Genomic DNA, 22069 nt, shown 5'->3' with positions numbered 1-22069 from the left:
CTAAACCCTACTGGTCTTCAGACCAGGAGATCTGAGGGTAGCCTTAGGGGACAGTTACACAAATCAGGGCTCGATAGCAGTGTAAGATATAGTCCAGTTGTAATGAGGCAAAGGGGGTTAATAAGGATGCTATCTCTCTATTTATCTCCCTGCTTTTTTGAAAGTACCTCCATAGCTTCTAGGTGTGTATGAAACTTCAAACCTATCCCTCAGGCTGAAACTTCAGCATAAATAAATAGGTTCTTTCAACAAGAAAATGAGGTTGTGCTGTAGTCTGCTGTTTGTGCAGTGCCCTGAGGGTGGTATCCTGCCAAGAATTATCTCTGATTGTCATAGTCCACTGGAGACCATGAACCAGCCTCCTTGGCCACCAGGGCTAGGTAATCAAAAAAATATCACCTGGATGCCTGCTGGCTTTGTGAGTCAGTTGGAGAATGTAGGGAGCTGAGTACTTTTGCAGGGTTTAGGAAGAGAGAAAACGCCTTGACTGTGCCTTCATGCAGGCTTCAGTGATGTAGTAAGAGAGTGCTTTGTCTTTGCCTTTGTCCTTGCTTTAGGGAGGGAACAGAAGAATGCTGTGACTGCTTTCCTTCCTTGGCCCCAGACAGTAAGTGAGGGAGTGTCACAACTGCCTGTGTTTTTTGGTTTCAGCAGGGCAGTGAGATAGTTCTGTGACTTATTGCCCTACCTGTTCTAGCAAGGCGGCCATAGAGTCTGACTTGCCTGCCTATGCTAGCAGAGCAGATAGTGTGAAGAAATGGTGTGACCAGCACTTCTGTCTCTGGAGAGAATTTCTACTATCCCCTGCCCTTCCAGCAGATGCTTTGAGATTAGCAGATGAATCTCCTTCACATATAAACTGCTGCTTTTGTGTGGGATTCCGGGGTGAATGAGACTACATGCAAGCCTTTGAAAAAGTGAATCTCCATTCCGTGTGGCCCTTTAGGCCGTTTGTTTTCCCATTTGTTTTCTAGATAAGTGTTTTGGGGGGTTGTATCTCTGGTGCAGATCCCATAGGTTGAGGTGCCTCCTGTAAGGCACAAGCCCCTTGCTGGGTTGAGGAGATCCCTTCCTACTATATTTCACTGCACAGAGAGTGAGGATGTTGGTGAGACTGTCAAATATGGTCTCTCCTATTTGTCTCAATGTGGTCCTTTTGTCTCTGTCGTGGAGGAGTAGTTCATCTGGTTTTCAGATCTTTCTCAGAAGAAAATGATCCATACATAGCTTTAGATTTCATTTGTCTCTGGGAAGAGATGAATCCAAGGTCTTCTTATGCTACTATCTTGGACTTAATTTATTATTATTATTATTATTATTATTTTAATCTTCAGCAGTCCCGAAACACATTAGCATTAGTAGTGAATGGGAATGTTACACAGTTGCAGGTCAATGGAGACCAATGTATAAGATCACTCACGCATATTCAAAGTTTTTTAAGAGTTATATCATCCATTTTCAGATGCTGAAGCAGTTATAATACAAAGTAACAACATAATGAAATAAAATAATATTATAATAAAGAAGAATTGTTGAACTGGAATAATTTGGCTGTTAAAATGACACTCCCAGAGATTGCTTTAAGGTTTATGTTGCAATCTTAGTAGCCTGCTATATTGATCGGTCCCCTCAAGTTTTGAGCCGATGCTGGTTTTGAGCAAAATTTTGGAAACCTAATGGATTTCCACTTGACTCAACAAATTTTGTATCATAAATCATGTTATCAGTGATTGGAAAAGAGATATGTAGATTAAATTTTAAATTGTTCATTGGCATGCTCCAGGTAATTGTTTTCTATCCACTTAGGCTTTGAAATGGAAGATACAGCTTTTTGGTTGCTCCAAATTATGTAATTTGTTTTGTGGATTCTAACGATTAGAATTGTGAATTTAAAGGAAGATTAAGTGAAGGGAATACATATTTCTTCAATAATTTACATATACCAATCATATATATTATTCAGTTTAATCCTTGAAATGAGAAGATTTTATTATCCCAGAATTTCAGATTGAGAAACAGACCCACCATCATTTGGCTAATAAATGGCATAGCTAGAATTTTAACTTAAATTTCATGAAACAATATTAGTTCTCTTTCCATTACATCAGGCCCCCTGCTTCAGCATGTTAAATGACTTTATTAAGCTTTGAAAATCTTTTTTTTAATATAATGGCTTTACTGATATACAATTCACTTTTTCGATATAGTTCACTCACTTAAAGTGTACAGCTCAATGGTTTTTATCATATTCACAAAGATATGCACCCATCACCACAATCAATATTAGATCATTTTTGTCACCTCAAAAAGAAACCCCATACCTATTATCGCCACTCCAGTCTCTCAAGCAGTAAGTCACCACTATTTTACTTTCTCTCTATAGATTATTCAGGAAAGTTCATAAAAATGGAATTATACAATATTTGGTCCCTTGTGACTGGCTTTTTCACTTAGCATAATGTTTCCAGGATTCATCTACGTTTTTGCAGTAATCAGTAATTTAGTCCTTTTTTATTGCTGGGTAATACTCCATTGTGTGGATCAACTGTATTTTATTTATCCATTCAGCTGTTGATGGACATTTGGATTGTTTCCACTATTTAGCTATTATGAATAATGCTGTTATGAGCATTTTCATAAAAGTTTTTATGAAATTATGTTTTCCTTTCTCTTGAATATCATACCTAGGAGTAGAATGCAAGATCATATGGTAATTTTGTGTTAAAAGTTTTGAAGAATTGACAGACTGTTTTGCAAAGCAGGTGCACCATTTTTTATTCCCACCAGAAGTATATGAAGGTTCAATTTCTCAGTGTCCTCACCAACACTTGTTATGGTCTGTCTTTTTGATAATCACTAGGTATGATTATCACTCATGCCTAGTGAGTATGAAGTGGTCTCATTGTGGGTTGATTTGCATTTCCCTGAGAGCTAAAAATTTTGAGTATCTTTTCATGTTTTTTAGTCCACTTGTATAGCTTTTTTTGGAGAAATGCGTGTTCAGATCTTTTACCCATTTTTCAACCGGGTTGTTTGCCTTTCTATTACTGAGATGTAAGAGTTATATATTAATATATACAAGTCCCTCATCAGATATATAATTTGTAAACATTTTCTCACATATATTCTTTTAGGTTGTCTTTTATCTTTCTGGTGATATGTTTTAAAATAAAAATTTTTAATTTTGATGAAATCCAGTTTTTCCATTTTTTATAGGTGTATGTCTTCCTGCCATTCAACTACTGTAAAGCATCAATAGTTCCATTTTCATAATCAAAATTATTCTGTTTTCTACTATTACCAGAAATGTGTTAGATGCTTTTGTTTTTTGAAAGTCTATTTCTCTTAATTATTAAAGTTCCTAGATTGTAAGACAGTATTCATTGTGAGAATCATCATCAAATTAATAATCACTTTTAAGAGAAAAAGGTTACTACAATATTAAATAAGTACATGGACTTTTTACCCCATCCTTACTTCAGAAATGCTAAAATATGGGGAGAAAGCATCTTAACATAAGGAAATATGGTATATATTTGGTAGTTTAATTTAGTGTTATTGCTTAAATTATTCAGTTTGTTTAAAGTTTAATTGATTTTTACCACATGGAGCAAATTTCATACAAATAAGTATCTGTGTTCTTGATAAGAACCAAAACATATTGGTAGGTTTTATTTTTATTTTCAATAATTCTTCTAATGGAAGAGGGATTAACTTTATTAATCAAAATGCAACATGATCCTCTTCATTGTCACTCTCATGTTTCTGGGCATTACCATCAACTGCAATTTTTTAAAAAAATTCTGGAGTTCCCGTAGTGGCGCAGTGGTTAACGAATCCGACTAGGAACCATGAGGTTGCGGGTTCGATCCCTGCCCTTGCTCAGTGGGTTAATGATCCAGCGTTGCTGTGAGCTGCGATGTAGGTCACAGACGCGGCTCGGATCCCACGTTGCTGTGGCTCTGGCGTAGACTGGCAGCTACAGCTCCGATTAGACACCTAGCCTGGGAACCTCCATATGCCACGGGAGTGGCCCAAGAAATGGCAAAAAGAAAAATAAATAAATAAATTCTGCTATTTGTGATAGACACAACCTTCTGGTAAACATAACAGAAAAAAGTTTGGGGGGGGGGAAACACCATCCCACTGCCAAAATAAGAAAATGTTTCACATTCTTTTTATAGTATAGTTTTCACTCTGTCCTTAGGTTTAAACTTACAAAGTCATATTCAGAAGAGAAAACATATTTAAAATAAAGTACCAAAATAGAAGAAAAGCAGCTTTTAACTTAATATTATACTTTAAGCATTTCTATATGTTTTCAAATTTGTAAAATTAGCAACTCAACAGATGAAAAATATTCCCACAGATAAATATACCGTTTATTTCATCAACTTATTCAACAGATACTAAGTGCTTACAAAAGCCTAAATAATAAGCTAAATAATGGGTATGTAGCAGTGAACAAAACATTCACTTCAACAATGGTACTTATAGTAGGGAGAGAGTTCTAACTATCAGTTCTCTCTCTCTCTTTTTTCTCTGTGTCTTACCTAGATACAAGCTCAAATATATGCATAATACACATAAATGCATGTTTTATCATGCATATATTTGAGCTTGTATCTAGGTAAGACATATGTAAATATATTTATATATGTATGTATATTATATGTATATATTATATATACAAATAAACATGTGTATGTCTACTTGTGTATATATATACACATACATACATGTGCACGTGTATATACGTGTGTGTGTGTATATATATATAGCATAAACAGCATAAATATCTGTTATAACAATGCCAGTTGCTGACATATACAGACAGATATGGCATGTGTGTTTTGTATATGTATATATGTTATCATTTTATGTCAGATGCTAAAGATTTATGACAAGGCAGAGAACTATGGAAGTTTCCATTTTAAAAACAGTGGTCAAGGAAAGATTCCCTGATATGGTGACATGAGTAGAACTCTTCTGATAAAAGGACTGACATTCTTGACAGAGAGAGAAGCAAGTGCAAAGGCCCTCTTGTGTGAGTATACTTAACATCAAGCAACCCAGTGCAGATGGATTGGAGGGAAAAAAGGTGAGGTTGTAGGACAGGGATGTGAAGTGGTAGTAAAGAGACAGGTGATACATACACAGTGTGTTATAACATGGACTCTGACATTTCTCAGAGCTACAAACTTATTGGACGGTTTTGGGTAAAGGTTAACATGCCTTAACTTAGGTTTTAAAAGGGCTACTCTGGCTGCCATATACTAGGCACAAAAGACAAGAACAGGAGGATCAATTAGAAGGACTAACAGACTTCTAATCAAGAGATAGTGATGACTTGGATTAAGAAACTATTATCAATTGTTGCTAAATCAGTTTCTAGATCTAACATGAAGATAGGTCAGATAATATTTTCTGGGCATTTATATACATTTAGTCATTCAACAAATATATACTGGATGGCATATCCTGTTCTAGATGTTAGGGATGAAGCAGTGAACAAAAAGACAACAAAAGTGAGCACAAAGTAAAAACCTGGCACACAAATACCTTATGGGGGAAACAGATAATAAATGAAGAGAAGTCAATAAAAATATACCACATGTTAGATAATGATATGTACTAAAAAGTAAAGCCAAGTAGATAAATGGTACTTTGTGCTAAGTCAACAGAATTTACTTAAGGATCAGACATGGGGATAAGAGAAAATGAGGAGTCAGGCCTGTGTAACTGAAAAGAATTGAGTTGCTGTTTATTAAGATAGCAATTGTTTCTGTAGTTTAATATCTGTAGGTTTGGTGAACATTCTTACAAACATAGGTTTTCTTTCCTATAGATATAACTTTAAGATCATTCTCCAGTTATGTTAAAACATATCAACATATTTTGTTTAAAGTTTTACCAACTTATATTGGTATGGGAAATAAAAGACTATCAGTTTCCCTGGACTCTTTCCAGCAATGGATATTTTTATTTTAAAAAACAAGACACAAAATAATATTTATGTATTAATGTATGTAATATGTAATAACATGAAAGAGTACCATTTTTTATTTCAAATTTTGGTCACAGATAGTATTAAACCACATAAAAAGAGAACCCTCCTGCACTGTTGGTGAGAATGTAAGCTGGTACAACCACTATGGAGAACAGTATGGAGGTACCTTAGGAAACTATACATAGAACTACCACATGACCCAGCAACCCCACTCTTGGGCATACATCCAGACAAAACTCTACTTTAAAAAGACACATGCACCCACATGTTCCTTGCAGCACTATTCACAAAAACCAAGACATGGAAACAGCCCAAATGGTCATTGACAGATTATTGGATTAGGAAGATGTGGTATATATACACAATGGAATACTACTAAGCCATAAACAGAACAAAATAATGCCATTTGCTGCAACATGGATGGAACTAGAGACTCTCAGTCTGAGTGAAGTAAGTCAGAATGAGAAAGACAAATACCGCATGATATGACTTATGTCTGGAAACTGATATATGGCACAAATGACCTTTCCACAGAAGAGAAAATCATGGACTTGGAGAATAGACTTGTGATTGCCAAGGGGGAGGGGGAGGGAGTGGGATGGATTGGGAGCTTGGGATTAATAGATGCCAACTATTGCTTTTGGAATGGCTTAGCAATGAGATCCTGCTGTGTAGCACTGGGAACTATGTCTAGTCACTTATGATGGAGCATGATAATGGGAGAAAAAAAAATGTATACGTGTATGTGTGAATGGGTTACTTTGTTGTACAGTAGAAAAAAAATTGTATTGGGGAAATAACAATAAAAAAATTGAAAAATTAAAAAATAAATAAATACATTGGAGTTCCTTTGTGACTCAGTGGTAACAAATCTGTCTAGTGAGGTTTGTGGATTCAATCCCTGCCCTGGCTCAGTTGGTTAAGAATCCAGCATTGCCATGAACTGTGGTGTAGGTCACAGATGAGGCTTGGATCCCATGTTGCCGTGGCTATGGCCTAGGCTGGCAGCTGCAGATCTGATTCAATGGCTAGCCTGGGAAATTCCATATGCCTTATATATGGTCCTAAAAAGCAAATAAATAAATAATTATGTTTCTGCCAAATTTGTTTCATTTTTTATTACTTGTCTGTTATTAGCCTTTATCAAAATCTACTGGGATATTAATATTTATCTCCATCATTGGCAACTTCAGGAGGATAGAGAGCTATGTTTATAGTCTAGGTGTTTCACCCATTTTTTTAATTGAACAAGTATATTACATTTGTTTTTTGTTTTTCTTTTTTTTTTATTTATATTTTCCCACTGTACAGCAAGGGGATCAAGTTATCCTTACATGTATACATTACAATTACATTTTTTTTCCCCACCCTTTGTTCTGTTGCAACATGAGTATCTAAACAAAGTTCTCAATGCTACTCAGCAGGATCTCCTTGTAAATCAATTCTAAGTTTTGTCTGATAAGCCCAAGCTCCCAATCCCTCCCACTTGTGGCTCTCATCAGGCAGCCACAAGTCTTTTCTCCAAGTCCATGATTTTCTTTTCTGAGGAGATGTTCATTTGTGCTGGATATTAGATTCCAGTTATAAGTGATATCATATGGTATTTGTCTTTGTCTTTCTGACTCATTTCACTCAGGATGAGATTCTCTAGTTCCATCCATGTTGCTGCAAATGGCATTATGTCATTCTTTTTTATGGCTTAGTAGTATTCCATTGTGTATACTGAACAAGTATATTACATTTGTTTTGTAACCCAGTTACTTTATTTTCATTTGTGATTTTTTTTTTTTTTTTTGCTGCAAAGTTACCAAAATCTCTACAATACTACAGAGGCAATATTACACAGTAGCTGAGAATGTAACATTTAGAGCCAGATCTCCTAGCCTCTAATTCTGCTCTCTACCAAATGTGATACTCTGGGTACCTGCATAAATTTCCTTATGGTAATGGAGGCTAGTAACAGTGCCTTTAAAGGAATTAATAAAATAGAGTGTGAAAAATGGTACCTTTCCCATTGCTCAGGCCAAAAACATTGGGATCATCATTGAACCCTCTCTTTCATACACTGTATCAAGTAGAATTCTCTTAATTTTTACTTAAAAATATAGTTTCAATCTGACCATTTCTCAGTCTTGCTACCACCCTGATCCAAACCACACTCTCTCTCCCTAATTATTGCAGTAGCTCTGAACTAGTCTTTTTGTCTTTGACCTTGGCCCCCTGAGCTTATTTTCATCTCAGCAATCAGTAATTTTGTTAAAATCTAAGAGAGATGATGTTACTCCTCTGCCAAAATTCATTTAATGGGACTCTGTTTAACTCAAGATGAAAACCAAAATCTTTCTCTTGGCCCCAATCCTGATATGTTCCCACTTTCTCCATGACCACTTTAACAGGATGTTCTGCTACTCTCACCCGGCTCACTCCGCAGTGCCACACTGACCTCCTTGTCTGTGAACACCTCAGGGCCTTTGCACTTTCTGTACTCCTTCCCCATGATGATATTCCCACAGAGGTTCACTTATCAATTTGGCTTTTTTTTCTCCAGTCTTACCCCAGGGAGGTCATTTTTAACAACCTGCAAATATCTTCCCTCTCCATACTTCTCATCTCCCTGCCCTCCATTATTTTTTTTCTTTATTTACCACATCACCTTCTATTACACATGTTATATTTGTTCTTTTCTTAACTCCATCACTGTCAACCTCATAAGATAAGGATTTTTGTTCATTGTGGTTCCTACTGTATCCTCAAGCTACAATAGTCTCTGATACACTACAGAACTCAACATATTAGTTTACTGAATGAAGGGTACCTGATACATAGTAGTTATTATGTAATTATTAGCTATCCATGTTAAATATTGTTACATGTAGTTAGTATGAGAAAAAAATCAGTATTTTAAAAAAATACACATTACTTTAAGACTTTTTATATTCAGGAATAGTATATGCTAAGTCACTATGGATAGAGATTTCTAGTTTCTAAGCTGAGGAACATTTTATGAATGTTGTGAAAGATAGTAGTGTTTATGGTAAGAGGAGTTTACAATCTTGCTAGTAGTAAAAGGAAAAGAGAAAGTTGTTATTATATAACAGAAGAATCCTTTTGTGTACTGTCAAGAGAAATGACAGTAAGAAAGATGAACATACCTACATTCCTAGCAATAAAAGGAAATTTAATATTGTATTATTTAGGAACAAATTTTCCAAAATAAAATAGATACCATTTTTCTTCTTCTTTTAATTAACTCATCTACTAATGATCAATCTGTATTAAATTAAAAACAGTGATAAAGAGAACATGGCTCGAGGAAAATTTGGTCTAAATTCAGAAAAGTAAAAGAAATCATAAAAAGAAAGCCAGGAAAGGAGGGATCAAAGAGAGGATGGGAAAGACGGAGGGAAAAGAAAAGAGAAGGGGGGAAATTACATGTGATATAATTTAGAAGAGAAAAATGAGCAATTATGGTTGGGGCCTTGGTGAAGGAAAAAACAGTAAAAGATCTGAAAAGATTTCATGAAATTGGTGGCATTTGGCAAGTCTTTCAAACAGAGCTTTCCTTTGCTGTACATTTGAAACTACAACATTATGTCAACTATACTCTAATAAAATTAAATAAAAAATTAAAAACAACAGGAAAAAAGAACTCATTTATCAATTAAGAGAGTTTGATCTAGTGGAAACTGCATGATTTAGCAACTTGAATCCGTTAGTGATTACATGGCCTTTGAGGTCATCCATCTGTCCAGTTCATCCATGTAGAAGTTGAGGATAATAATACTGACATGCTTGGATGGTTAAGAGGCCAAAGTAGGCTGCAAATTTAAAGTAAGTGGCACAGTCCAGCAATATATTAGGTGCTAAAAAAATTTAAGTTCTTCTTCCACCATCATCCTTTGTGGTTAGGGAGAACATGTAGTCCAGTTTATCCAAGTTCTGCTGTCTTGGTTTAGTATTTCTCTTGGATTTTTCATTACAATGATGGGTTAGCTTCCGGTATACAGCAAAGTGATTACATATATATATATATATTCATTCTTTTTTAGGTTCTTTTCTCATATAGTTTATTACAAAATATTGAGCACAGTTCCCCTGTAGGTCCTTGTTATCTGTTTTAAATATAGTAGTGTGTATATGTTAATCACAAACTCATAACTAATCCCTCTTCTCTCTATTTCACCTTTGGTAACCCTAAGTTTTTTTCAAAGTCTGTTAGTCTGTGTTATAAATAAGTTCATTTGTGTCATTTATTTTATATTCCACATATAAGTGATATTACATGGTATTGGTCTTTCTCTTTCAGACTTACCTCACTTCGTATGATAAGCTCTATGTCCATCCGTGTTGCTGCAAATGTCCATCATGTCACTCTTTTTATGGCTGAATAATATTCCATTGTATATATGTACCATATCTTCTTTATCCATTTCTCTGTTGGTGGACATTTAGGTTGCTGCCATGTCCTGGCTATTGTAAATAGTGCTGCAATGAACATTGGGGTGCATGTATCTTTTAGAGTTATGGTTTTGTTAAGAGTGGGATTCCTGGATCATATAATAGCTCTATTTTTAGTTTTTAAAGGAACCTCTATACTGTTCTCCTTAGTGGTTGTACCAGTTTACATTCCCACCAATAGTGTAAGAGAGTTTTTCCCTTTTCTCTACAGTATTGTTTGTAGACTTTTTGATGATAATGGTCATTCTGACTGGTGTAAGGTGTGATATGTATCATTGTAATTTTGCTTTTCATTTATATAATAATTAGTGATGCTGAACATCTTTTCATATGCTTTTTTGTCATCTGTCTGCCTTCTTTGGAGAAATGTCTATTTAGATCTTCTGACATTTTTTTATTGGGTTGGTTGTTTTTTGTTTTTTGTTTTTTGTTTTTTTAATGTAGAGCTTCATGAGTTATTTGTATATTTTAGAGATTAATTCCTTGTTGGTTGCTTCATTTACAAATGTTTTCTCCCCATCCTGTTTTACTGGGATGCAGTAAAAACAGTTCTAAAAGTGAAGTTTATAGCAATATGGTCTTAGCTTAGGAAACAAGAATCTCAAACAAATCTAACCTAACACTTAGAGCATCTAGAGAAAGAAGAACAAATAAAACCCAAAGTTAGTAGAAGGAAAGAAATCATGAAGATCAGAGCATAAGTGAAATAGAGACAAAGGAAACGATAGAGTAGATCAATGAAACCAAAAGCTGGTTCTTTGAAGAGCTAAACAAAATTGATAAGCCTTTATCTGGACTCATCAAGAGAAAAAGGGAGAGTGCTCAAATCAATAAAATTAAAAAGGAAAAAGGAAAAATTACAACTAACACCACAGAAATACAAAGTATCATAAGAGATTACTACAAGCAACTATATGCCAATGAAATGGACAATGAAGAAATGAACAAATTCTTATAAAGGTACAACCTTCCAAGACTGAACCAAGAAGAAATACAAAATATAGGTAGATCAGGCACAAGTACTGAAAAGACACTGTGATTGAAAAAACCTCAACAGAAGTCCAAGACCAGATGACTCTCAAACATTCAGGGAAGAGTTAACACCAATCCTTCTAAAACTCTTCCAGAAAATTACAGAAGGGGACCACTCCTAGACTCATTCTACGAGGTCAGCCTTACCCTGAAACCAAAGTGAGGCAAAGATTCCCACACACACACAAACAAAATATAGGCCAATATCGCTAGTTTTTTTTTAATTTAAAGAAATATTTATATCACCTGGAATATGAATTTTGTGAAATGTGGAAATGTGTCAACAGTTTTTGGTTGTGCTTATAACCACATGGATATTTCCTGTTTTATATTATTTTACAGTGATTATAGCTTGTTCATTATTTATGTAAATTCTTGTATGCGATTTATAATTCAGTGTCTTACCCTTTTTGATTATTACAGTGGTAGTGTATTTCAATATTATCTCTCCTTTTTTGCTGTTATGGTTTCATTTCAATCTCCTAATATTTTTAAAAAATTTTCTTGTAATGTTTGTTTGCATTTCTTCTATTATTTATCACACTTCTCACATTCTATAGTCAAAGTCACATTTATAAAACTGAAAGTTTTAAGAATATAAATGATCCAGATCAATAGTTTTTTTTAAATTAAGCCACTAAATGCTTAAAGTTTATTTTACAATGGCAAAATTCTATTGAATTCTTATAAATACTTTTATTTTCATGTTCAAAAGAGGTGACGTGTCCAATGGTGTTTGCAGGATTTTAATTTTATTTTCAAAGAGTTTACATACATTAACAGAGATGCATCTAATTTTTATGAAAAGTACTGTAGTTTTTTTTTTTTTTTTCTCTTTGACATTACATTTCTTTAATTATGAGTTCACCTGAGCAGCTTTTCATGTACATCTGGGAACTTTACTATTCTTTTTTTTTTAATTATTTTCCCACTGTACAGCAAGGGGGTCAGGTCATCCTTAGATGTATACATTGCAGTTACAGTTTTTTCCCCCACCCTTTCTTCTGTTGCAACATGAGTATCTAGACATAGTTCTCAATGCTATTCAGCAGGATCTCCGACATTAATCCAATCATAGGCAAACTTCTGTTTTATTACTTTTTTGGCTTATTTATTGAATGCACAGGTCATAGGAAAATTATACTTGGTTAAAACATGGGTAAACACGAAAAAAAGAGAGGTTAATATATTTAAAGGGAGAGAAAAGGAAGAAGGATATAAATGGATATAATGTTCTCTTTCTCTTTTCTAGCCCTAGGAAAAGATAAGGATTACATGGATGAATCAGAACATGCTAATTATGACCGATCTCGCCTCATTAAAGACTTTGTTCCCAAAAATAATTCTGAATCCAAGACAAGATTGCCTAAGGTAATGTAAACTAAACAGTTAATAAGTAATTGGAAGACACTTAACTTCCAAATCCATTCAGGTTTTTTTGAATTTTAATCTGTATTTTGCTGGAGAGAATAAGCGAGGTCACACAGGTTTATATATTTCTTTAAGGACTCAAAATTGAAAAGTTATATGTAAACATCATATTCATTTATATTATCAAATGTACTTTTACAATATGAAACATAAAATTATTCAGTAATATTTTCTTTATTCATGTTTCTTGGTTTTTGAAAGGCACCTGGGTTTAATGAGAACATGAATTTTAGTATCAGATGGACCAAGATTTGAATTTTAGTTCCACTACTTATAGTTGTGATAACTTGGCAAATTAATAAGCTCACTAAGCTTTGTTTTCATCATCTATAAAATTAGAGTTATATCATCTACTTGTCTGCATTCTTTGTCTTCCAGTTTCATTGAGATATAATTGACATAGAGTACTTTATAAGCTTAAGGTGTACAACATAATGATTTGACTTACATATATCATGAAATGATTATCAGAAAAAAAATTTTTTTTGGTCTTTTTTAGGGCTACACCCGCAGCATATGAATGTTCCAGGCTAGGGGTCTAATCGGAGCTACACCTGCTGGCCTACGCCAGAGCCACAGTAACGTCAGATCCGAGCCACATCTGTGACCTACACCACAGCTCACGGCAATGCTGGATCCTCAATCCACTGAGCAAGGCCAGGGATGGAACCTGCAACCTCATGGTTCCTAGTCAGATTTGTTTCCACTGTGCCGAGACGGGAACTCCAGAACAAATTTAACGAACATCCGTCATCTCATGTAGATAGAAAATCAAAGAAACAGAAATATATATATATATATATATATATATATATATATATATATTTCCTTATAATAAGAACCCTTAGGATTTACATTCATATACAGCATGTAACAGTGTTGATTATATTTATCATGTTGTACCTTACATCCCTAGTCTTATTTATCTTATAGCTGGAAATACGTACATTAAAACTGCCTTCATCCAATTCCCCTTCACCCTGCTCCCCAACCCTGTTAATCACAAATCTGATCCCTTTTTCTATGAGTTTATTTTTGAAGTATAACTGACCTACAACACTATGTTGGTTTCTGTTACACAACATAGTGATTTGGTATTTCTATATGCTTCAAAATGATCACCATGATAAGTCAAGTTACGGTATGTTACTAGATAAAGATACTACATAGATACTGACTATATTCCCCATACTGTATATGTCTTACTCATGACTCATTTGTTGTGCACCTAGAAGTTTATACCTGTTAATCTCCCACACCTATTTCTTTCTTCCCCTCATTCTCTACCCCTTTGGAAACCACCTGTTTGTTATCTCTATAACTCTGTCTGTTTTGCTATGTTTATTCATTTGTTTTGTTTTTTAGATTTCACTTATAAGTGAAATCATACAGTATTTGTCTTTCTCTGTCTGACTTATTTTACTGAGCATAATACCCTCTAGGTCCATCCATGCTGTTACAAATGGCAAGGTTTCATTCTTTTTTAAGGCTGAATGATATTCCATTGTACTTATACATGTATCTCCCATGTTCTTTATCCATTCATCTATTGACAAGTACAAGTACTTACTTGCTTCCATATTTTAGCTATTGTAAATAAGGATGCAATGAATGTAGGGATGCATTTATATTCTTAATTAGTGTTTTTGTTTTCTTCAGGTAAATACCCAGGAGTGGTATTGCTGGATTATATGGTAGTTATTTTTTAATTTTTTGAGGAATTTCCATACTGTTTTCCACAATTGATTCACCAATTTACATTCCCATCTGCTGTGCACAAGGGTTCCCTTTTCTACACATCCTTGCCAACACTTGTCATTCTTTGTTTTTTTTTTTTTTTTAATTTTTAAAATTTGTTTATCATTTATTTATATATTTTTTTCTAGTGTACAGCATGGTGACCCAGTTACACATACATGTATACATACTTTTTTCTCACATTGCTTGTTCCATCATAAGTGACTAGACAGAGTTCCCAGTGCTACACAGCAGGATCCCATTGCTGATCCATCCCCGAAGGCAACATTCTGTATCTATTTACCACAAGCTCCCAGTCCCTCCCAGTCCCTCCCAGTCCCTCCCCCTCCCCCTTGGCAACCACAAGTCTATTCTCCAAGTCCGTGATTTTCTTTTCTGTGGAAAGGTTTCTTTGTGCGGTATATTAGATTCCAGATATAACTGATATCATATGGTATTTGTCTTTCTCTTTCTGACTTACTTCACTCAGACTGAGAGTCTCTAGTTCCATCCATGTTGTTGCAAATGGCATTATTTTGTTCTTTTTTATAGCCTAGTAGTATTCTATTGTGTATATATACCAAATCTTCCTAATCCGATCATCTGTCAGCAGACTTTTCGGTTGATTCCATGTCTTGGCTATTGTGATTAGCGCTGCAATGAACATGTGGATGCATGTGTCTTTTTAAAGTAGAGTTTTGTCTGGATTTATGCCCAAGAGTAGGGTTGCTGGGTCATGTGGTAGTTCTATGCATAGTTTTCTAAGGTACCTCCATACTGTTCTCCATAGTGGTTGTACCAGCTTACATTCCCACTAACAGTGCAGGAGGGTTCCCTTTTCTCCACACCCCCTCCAGCATCTGTTATTTGTGGACTTATGAGTGATGGCCATTCTGACTGGTGTGAGGTGGTATCTCATGGTAGTTTTGATTTGCATTTCTCTAATAATCAATGCTGTTGAGCATTGTTTCAAGTGCTTGTTGGCCATCTGTATCTCTTCCTTGGAGAAATGTCTATTCAGGTACTTTGCCCATCTTTCAATTGGGTTGTTGGCTTTTTTGCTGTTGAGTTGTATAAGTTGCTTGTATACTTTAGACTTTTCTACACATCCTTGCCAACACTTGTCATTCTTTTGGTTTTTTTAAATTATTTCCATATAGCTTTTATTTTCATCTTTAGGTTTAAAAAGGATTTTGTCTTTTTAATAATAGCCATTCTAATAGGTGTGAGGTGATGTCTCATTGCGGTTTTGTTGCATTTCCCTAATGACTAGCGATGTTGAATATCTTTTCATGTGCCTCTTGGCAATCAGTATATATTCCTCGGAAAAATGTTTGTTCAGATTCTCTTCCCATTTTAGTTGGATTATTTGGGTTTTTGATCTTAAATTATATGAGCTCTTTGTATATTTTGGATATTACTGCCTTAATGACAATATTGTTTACAAATACCTTTTCTTATTCAGTAGATGGACTTTTATTGTTGATAGTTTCCTTTGCTGTGCAAAAGCTTTTTAATTTAATATAGTCCCATTTTTTTGTTTTTGTTTCTGTTTCCCCTGCCTGAGGAGATATATACAAAAGATATTGCTAAGAGTGATGTAAAATAGTCTGTTGCCTATATTTTCTCCTAGAATTTTCATGGTTTCAGTTCTCACATTTAAATATTTAACCATTTTCAATTTATTTTTGTGCATGGTGTGAGCATGTAGCCTGATTTTATTTTTTTGCATGTGCCTGTTCAGCTTTCCAACATCATTTATTGAAGAGGCTGTTGGCTGTTTTTCCCCATTTTGTATTCTTGCCTCCTTTTCACAGATTAATTGCCCCTATAAATGTTGGTTAATTTCTGGGCACTCTATTCTGTTCCATTGAACTGTCTGTCTGTTTTTGTGCCAGTACAAAAACATAATAAAGACTATATAGAACAAGCCTTGATTACCGTGGCTTTGTAGTGTAATTTGAAATCAGGGAATGTGATATGTCCAGCTTTTTTCTGTCTCAAGGTTGTTTTAGCTATTCATGGTCTTTTGTGTTTCCATGCAAATCGTAGAGTTATTTATTCTAGTTCTGTGAAAAATGCCATTGGTATTTTAATCGGGAATGTATTGAATCTGTAGATTGCCTTGGGTGGTATGGTCATCTTAACAATATTAATTTTTTCAATCCACGAGCATGGTATATCCTTCTATCTGCTTGTGTGGTATTCAACTACTTTCATCAGTGTCTTAATGAATTTCTGAGTATTAGTCTCTTATCTCCTTAGTTAGATTTAGCCCTAAGTATTTTATTCTTTTTGATGCAGTAGTAAATGGGATTGTTACCTTAATTTCTCTCTCTGATAGTTCATTGTTAGTGAATATAAATACAACAAATTTTCTGTATATTGACTTTGTATCGTTCAACTCTACAATATTTATTGATGAGAAGTAATTTTTGGTGATATCTTTAGGAGTTTCTTTGTATAGTATTGTATCAAAGGCAAACAGATTACGATTTTTTTCTTCTTCCTTTCCAATTGCATTTTTTCTTGTCTTATTGGTATGGTTAGGGCTTGCAATACTATGTTTAATAAAAATGTTGAGAGTGGGCAGCCTTGTCTTGTCCTTGATTTTAGAGGAAATGTTTTTAACTTTTTACTGTTGAGTACGATCTTAGCTGTTGAGTATATATCTTGCTATATATAGCCTTTATTATGTTGACGTATATTCCCTCTATACTTGTTTTGTTGGGAATTTTTAATCATAAAATGGATGTTGAATTTTGTCAAAAGCTTCTTCTGCATCCCTTGAGATAATTGTATTGTTTTCATTTTCATTTTCTTAGTTGTATATCACATTGATTAATTTTCAGATACTGAACCATCTCTGAATCCCTGGACTAAGTGTCATTTGATCATGGTGTATAATCCTTTTTAATTATTGTTGAATTCTCTGATGACTACCTGATATAGCTATCTGAAAATATCTGAAGCCTAGTAAAAGCTGACTATGGAAGGTTTTTATAACAATTTGCAAGTTGAGAATAGTTTATTGAAACTATAATTAATCAACAAATGAATAACTGGCCTAGAGTTCAGTTTTTAAAAATCCCTGGCTACTGCAATCCCACTATCCCTCCAAACAAGTTTGTAGATTCTTCAAAGCATCCAAATATGGTCATCCAGCACCAAGTACCATCCTCTTTTGATGCTTTCCAAGATAAATTTTGAGTCAGTACAAGCTTTCAAGAAAAGCTTTTTTAAAACAACTTTTAAAAAAATTGTTTCTGGAGTTCCCTTGGGGTGCAGCAGGTGAAGGATCCAGAATTGTCACTGTAGCATCTCAGGTCGTTGTTGTGACACAGGATTGATTCCTGGCCTGGGATCTTCCACATGCCAATGGGTGTGGCCAAAAACAAGAAAAAGAAAATGAAAATTTGTGTTTTCTATTGATTAAAGCAGGAATGCCTTTGTAAAAGAAATTTGAATATTAAGTGTATTTTAACACAAGGGATGAGTTAGCTTTTAGTTGTCACTGCATAGCTTATAATCATTTCCTTGAAAATACCCTTTTTTTATGGTTTAGTTTGGTTTGGTTTGACCTGGATTAATTTTGTAAATCTCTTCCTTAGTCACCCTCAGTGTGTTAGTGAAGAAGAAAGATGACACAATTTGAATATTACTATTATAATGATTCCAAATTATAATAAGTAGTTGCAGAAATAAATGCTTGTGCCACATTTATTCATTCCACATTGATTCTGTTTTGGGGGCAGTTATCGTTTTGTGCTGGAAATTCTTAGATTATCTTCACAAATCAGGGGTTTGTCCATTTATGTTAACTTCACCTGCCTCTGTATGTGTCTGATTGCCACAGTGGATGTTTGAGAGTCTCTACTATCTGTAAAGTACTGTTCCCAGAGATCTGAACCTGAGAGAGTTTATAAGAGAAGTTGAGAGAAAGCAGTTGTTCCTTAAGGTGTGTGTAGCACCAGTGAATGGGAAGACAAAAACAATATGCTTCAAATAATTAGAAAATGAACTTAAATTAAATAAAATTTGTATTATCTGCTTCTCTAGAAGTTAGCACCTGCCATCACTGATACTCGCCACTTTATAGCTGCTCAACAGTAGCCATTTCCTAAATCTCATGTTGACTAGTCTTGAACTTTAAAATATTAAAGTTAAGGAGTTCCCGTCGTGGCTCAGTGGTTAACGAATCTGACTAGGAACCATGAGGTTGCGTGTTCTGTCCCTGGCCTTGCTCAGTGGGTTAAGGATCCAGCATCGCCATGAGCTGTAGTGTAGGTCGCAGACGCAGCTCAGATCTGGCATTGCTGTGGCTGTGTTGTAGGCTGGTGGCTACAACTCTGATTAGACCACTAGCCTGGGAACCTCCATATGCCACGGGTGTGGCCCTAAAAAAAGACAAAAAAAATAAATAAATAAAAACATTTAAAAAAAGAAAATATAATGCATCACTTAGATGTTTGTATATTCATTCTTCTAGCTTCTATCTAAATATGTCCACTTTTATCCATAAGTTATGTACAGCCCAAATCCCATTAGAACAAATTGTTCCATTGCAATAAGAGAAAAAAAAAAGATGTTTAAAATGATGTTTAAATGTTAAAAGTTAGACAACTTGCTTAAAAAGCTTGTCTGCAAATGAAGGGCAAAATAATCTTCTTAGGTATATTCTTTGTGTACATTTATTACAGAGAACTTCAGCAAAGTAATGACCTATATTTCTATCATTTGACCTACTCTTTGCGTAACCTTCAGTTTGTAGTTTTGTTGACTTTCCTCTTATTCCATCCCATCATTAAATGATAGTATATACATGTGTATGTGTATATGTGTATTTTTAAGTTCGATCTTATGAAATTGACAATATTCATTCACTTGTGACCTACAATATAGCAACTTTTATGTGGTTTAAATTAGCATATATAGGTATGTAATTGTGTTGCTAAAGATCTATGCCTCACACATTATTTGCCTGGGTAATTGTACTGATTGCAACCTGTCTCATGCATGTTATCCAATGTAACTGATATTTTATTTGTACACAAAAGTTACTCATTTGCAAAGGTACCATTTTAGAAATGACAAAGCAAGTTTTTAAAGAGTCAATAGGAAGGGGGCACAGTCTCACAGAGGAAAATGACTCCTAGTGTAAACTACATTGTCAGTATTGGATTACAGGTATTGGATTACAGAAAAACAAATAGAGCTTTCTAACAAGATTGGCCATCAGCTATAAACCAGGTTCTTAGTAAATAGCTCCAAATCTTCCCACGTGGTATACTGCATTGAATTTTAGAGGAAACTCTGTTGAGTTTATCAACTTTAAAAAAAAAATTTAGAAATCCCTCTAGTTAGATGGTCATTTAGTTTATTGGTCATTGTGTAGATAGACCTTATGTCTGCTTGAGAATTTGATTTTTCAACTATTGTGCAAACATTACTTGAATGATCTTGAGTCAGTAAGGCGAAATTTATTTGCTCTTATATCCATTGCTTATGATAATTTTTTAAGCCAGGTATATTTGTAACTCACTATAGTTTGCTCTAAAGTTAATCTTCAGAACAATGAATTGTATCATTAGAATATTTTGCTTCAAATCATGTAATTTACCCTGTTTCTTTATACTAAAATTCTTTAATATTTTAGAGGTTAATTTCGCCTATGATACTGATATTTAATATGACGAAGTGATATTGATAAATTACTAAGACATTTAAAATTTCATTTGGAACCCACTATGAGCAGAACTGGGCTTTTGATACCATTAAATCAATGCAAAATTTGGATATTACCTTCAATTGAACTGCATGTGTTTTGTTAGCAGTGTCCTAAACACCCATTAAAACTGGTAAAGAACTAACTTTTTTAAAGGCAAGTTTATTTCCTTTCTAACATTTTGACAAACTTGTGTGGGACAAGAAAATTGAGGACGGAAATTTGTTGTATAATGTGCGGAAAAGGAACAATTCTATAAATTCATGGACTTAATTAGCACCTGGGCTGATTTATACTGGTGAGAGTGTTTCCGTAACCTATGAAATGGATAAAAGTGGACATATTTAGATAGAAGCTAAAAGAATGAATATTAACTGTGAGGAAAGCCCTAGAGGAGAGAAGGATTATTTTTAAGATAGTGTTGGTAAATATTGCTTTTCTTTATCTCATTAATATAGAGAGCACCATGACTAACACTTTAAGATAAGGTTCTATACCCAACTGGATGATTCTGAGAAACAAAATCCCCCTCTCCATCAAGGACTCATGTCCTACGTACCATCTGAGGCCTCTCGATGTGGACAGTTTACAGGGAAGGTCTATAATTAATCTAGGCTAAGATGAGCAAAGTTGCAGAGCAGAATCCATGGTTTCTGTGGTGTACATTAATGAGAGTTTGCTATTGCTACTGTCCCTCAGGATGCTAAAAATAACTACAGTGTGGCTAATAATGAGTCTGGGAATATGTCTCTATTCCAAATTACAGTGACTTCTCCTCTTAGAGGACATTGAGTGTCAAATGGGATAGGAAAGAGGTTACAGACCAGGAAAATATTGATGTGAATATTTTAGCAGTCCATTAAATTTAAATCACAAGGCCATTCAATTTGGCTGTCAACTGGCCTTGGCAGATGGTGTTGATCTTTAACTAAACTGGTAAGAGGAATAATTTTCTGTTAAGTCTGGAGGCACAGACCATGTGATGGCAAAAGGGGGAGGGAGGTGGCCTCTGTCATCTTCTACCTTGCTCCTTTCATGTGGGCATTGGCAACTGTTTAATTTAACTCAGTGGTTCTTTGCCCCCAAAGCATGTACAGATATTAAAATTTTGAACTTACATACTTTTCCCTAAGCAATTGTAATACAATGTTAAGTTAACTTACAAGATAAATGATTAAATTTGGCTTTATATGACTGTTTTAGTTGACAAGAGTATACATGAAATTAACTACTTATTGTTTACACTTATTGAAATAATTTCTAAAGATGTTGCTAGTTCCCTAACTTAGGATGAGAAATAATACTTAGTTAAAAATTTAATAATATCATTGCGGGAAAAGGTACCCTAAGTATTTGATTTTTATATAAAACATGGACATACACTAAATCACCTTGGTTTATTAATCATTTTGGCCAGTGTTTTAAATTTATTTTCTTGCCTAGTATTAAGACGATTCCTTTTCAAGCAGCCCAAAGGATGCCTGGTCTTGTCTGCAGAATCTTGGATACTAAGGAGGGCATTATCTTCCCTATGGGCATAGGAAGCAGCTTCTTCCCTTGTGCCATACCTTGACCCTCAGAAGCCCTCCCTAGAAATGGCTGAGGACATGTTTTACACTGGCTACTTGCTGGTGTGTATTTTTCCAGAAGATTTGCAATAAGACTTTCCAGAATCC

General features: G+C 34.6%; 1 protein-coding gene across 3 annotated transcripts in view; it reads left to right on the top strand.

Moving 5' to 3' along the window:
• ANO3 (anoctamin 3) overlaps window positions 1–22069 on the top strand; it is a 430234-nt gene that overhangs the window by 238223 nt on the left and 169942 nt on the right. For all 3 annotated transcript variants that reach the window (XM_013987284.2, XM_013987285.2, XM_003122910.5), the window contains exon 4: window positions 12753–12871. In XM_013987284.2, the coding sequence (XP_013842738.1) occupies window positions 12753–12871 (119 nt within the window). The remainder of the gene's footprint in view (window positions 1–12752; window positions 12872–22069) is intronic.

The sequence above is a fragment of the Sus scrofa genome, chromosome 2, assembly GCF_000003025.6.
Source record: "Sus scrofa isolate TJ Tabasco breed Duroc chromosome 2, Sscrofa11.1, whole genome shotgun sequence".
Taxonomy (NCBI): domain Eukaryota; kingdom Metazoa; phylum Chordata; class Mammalia; order Artiodactyla; family Suidae; genus Sus; species Sus scrofa.
Note: the sequence above shows the minus strand (reverse complement) of the source record. Positions and strands in the feature narration are given on the sequence as shown.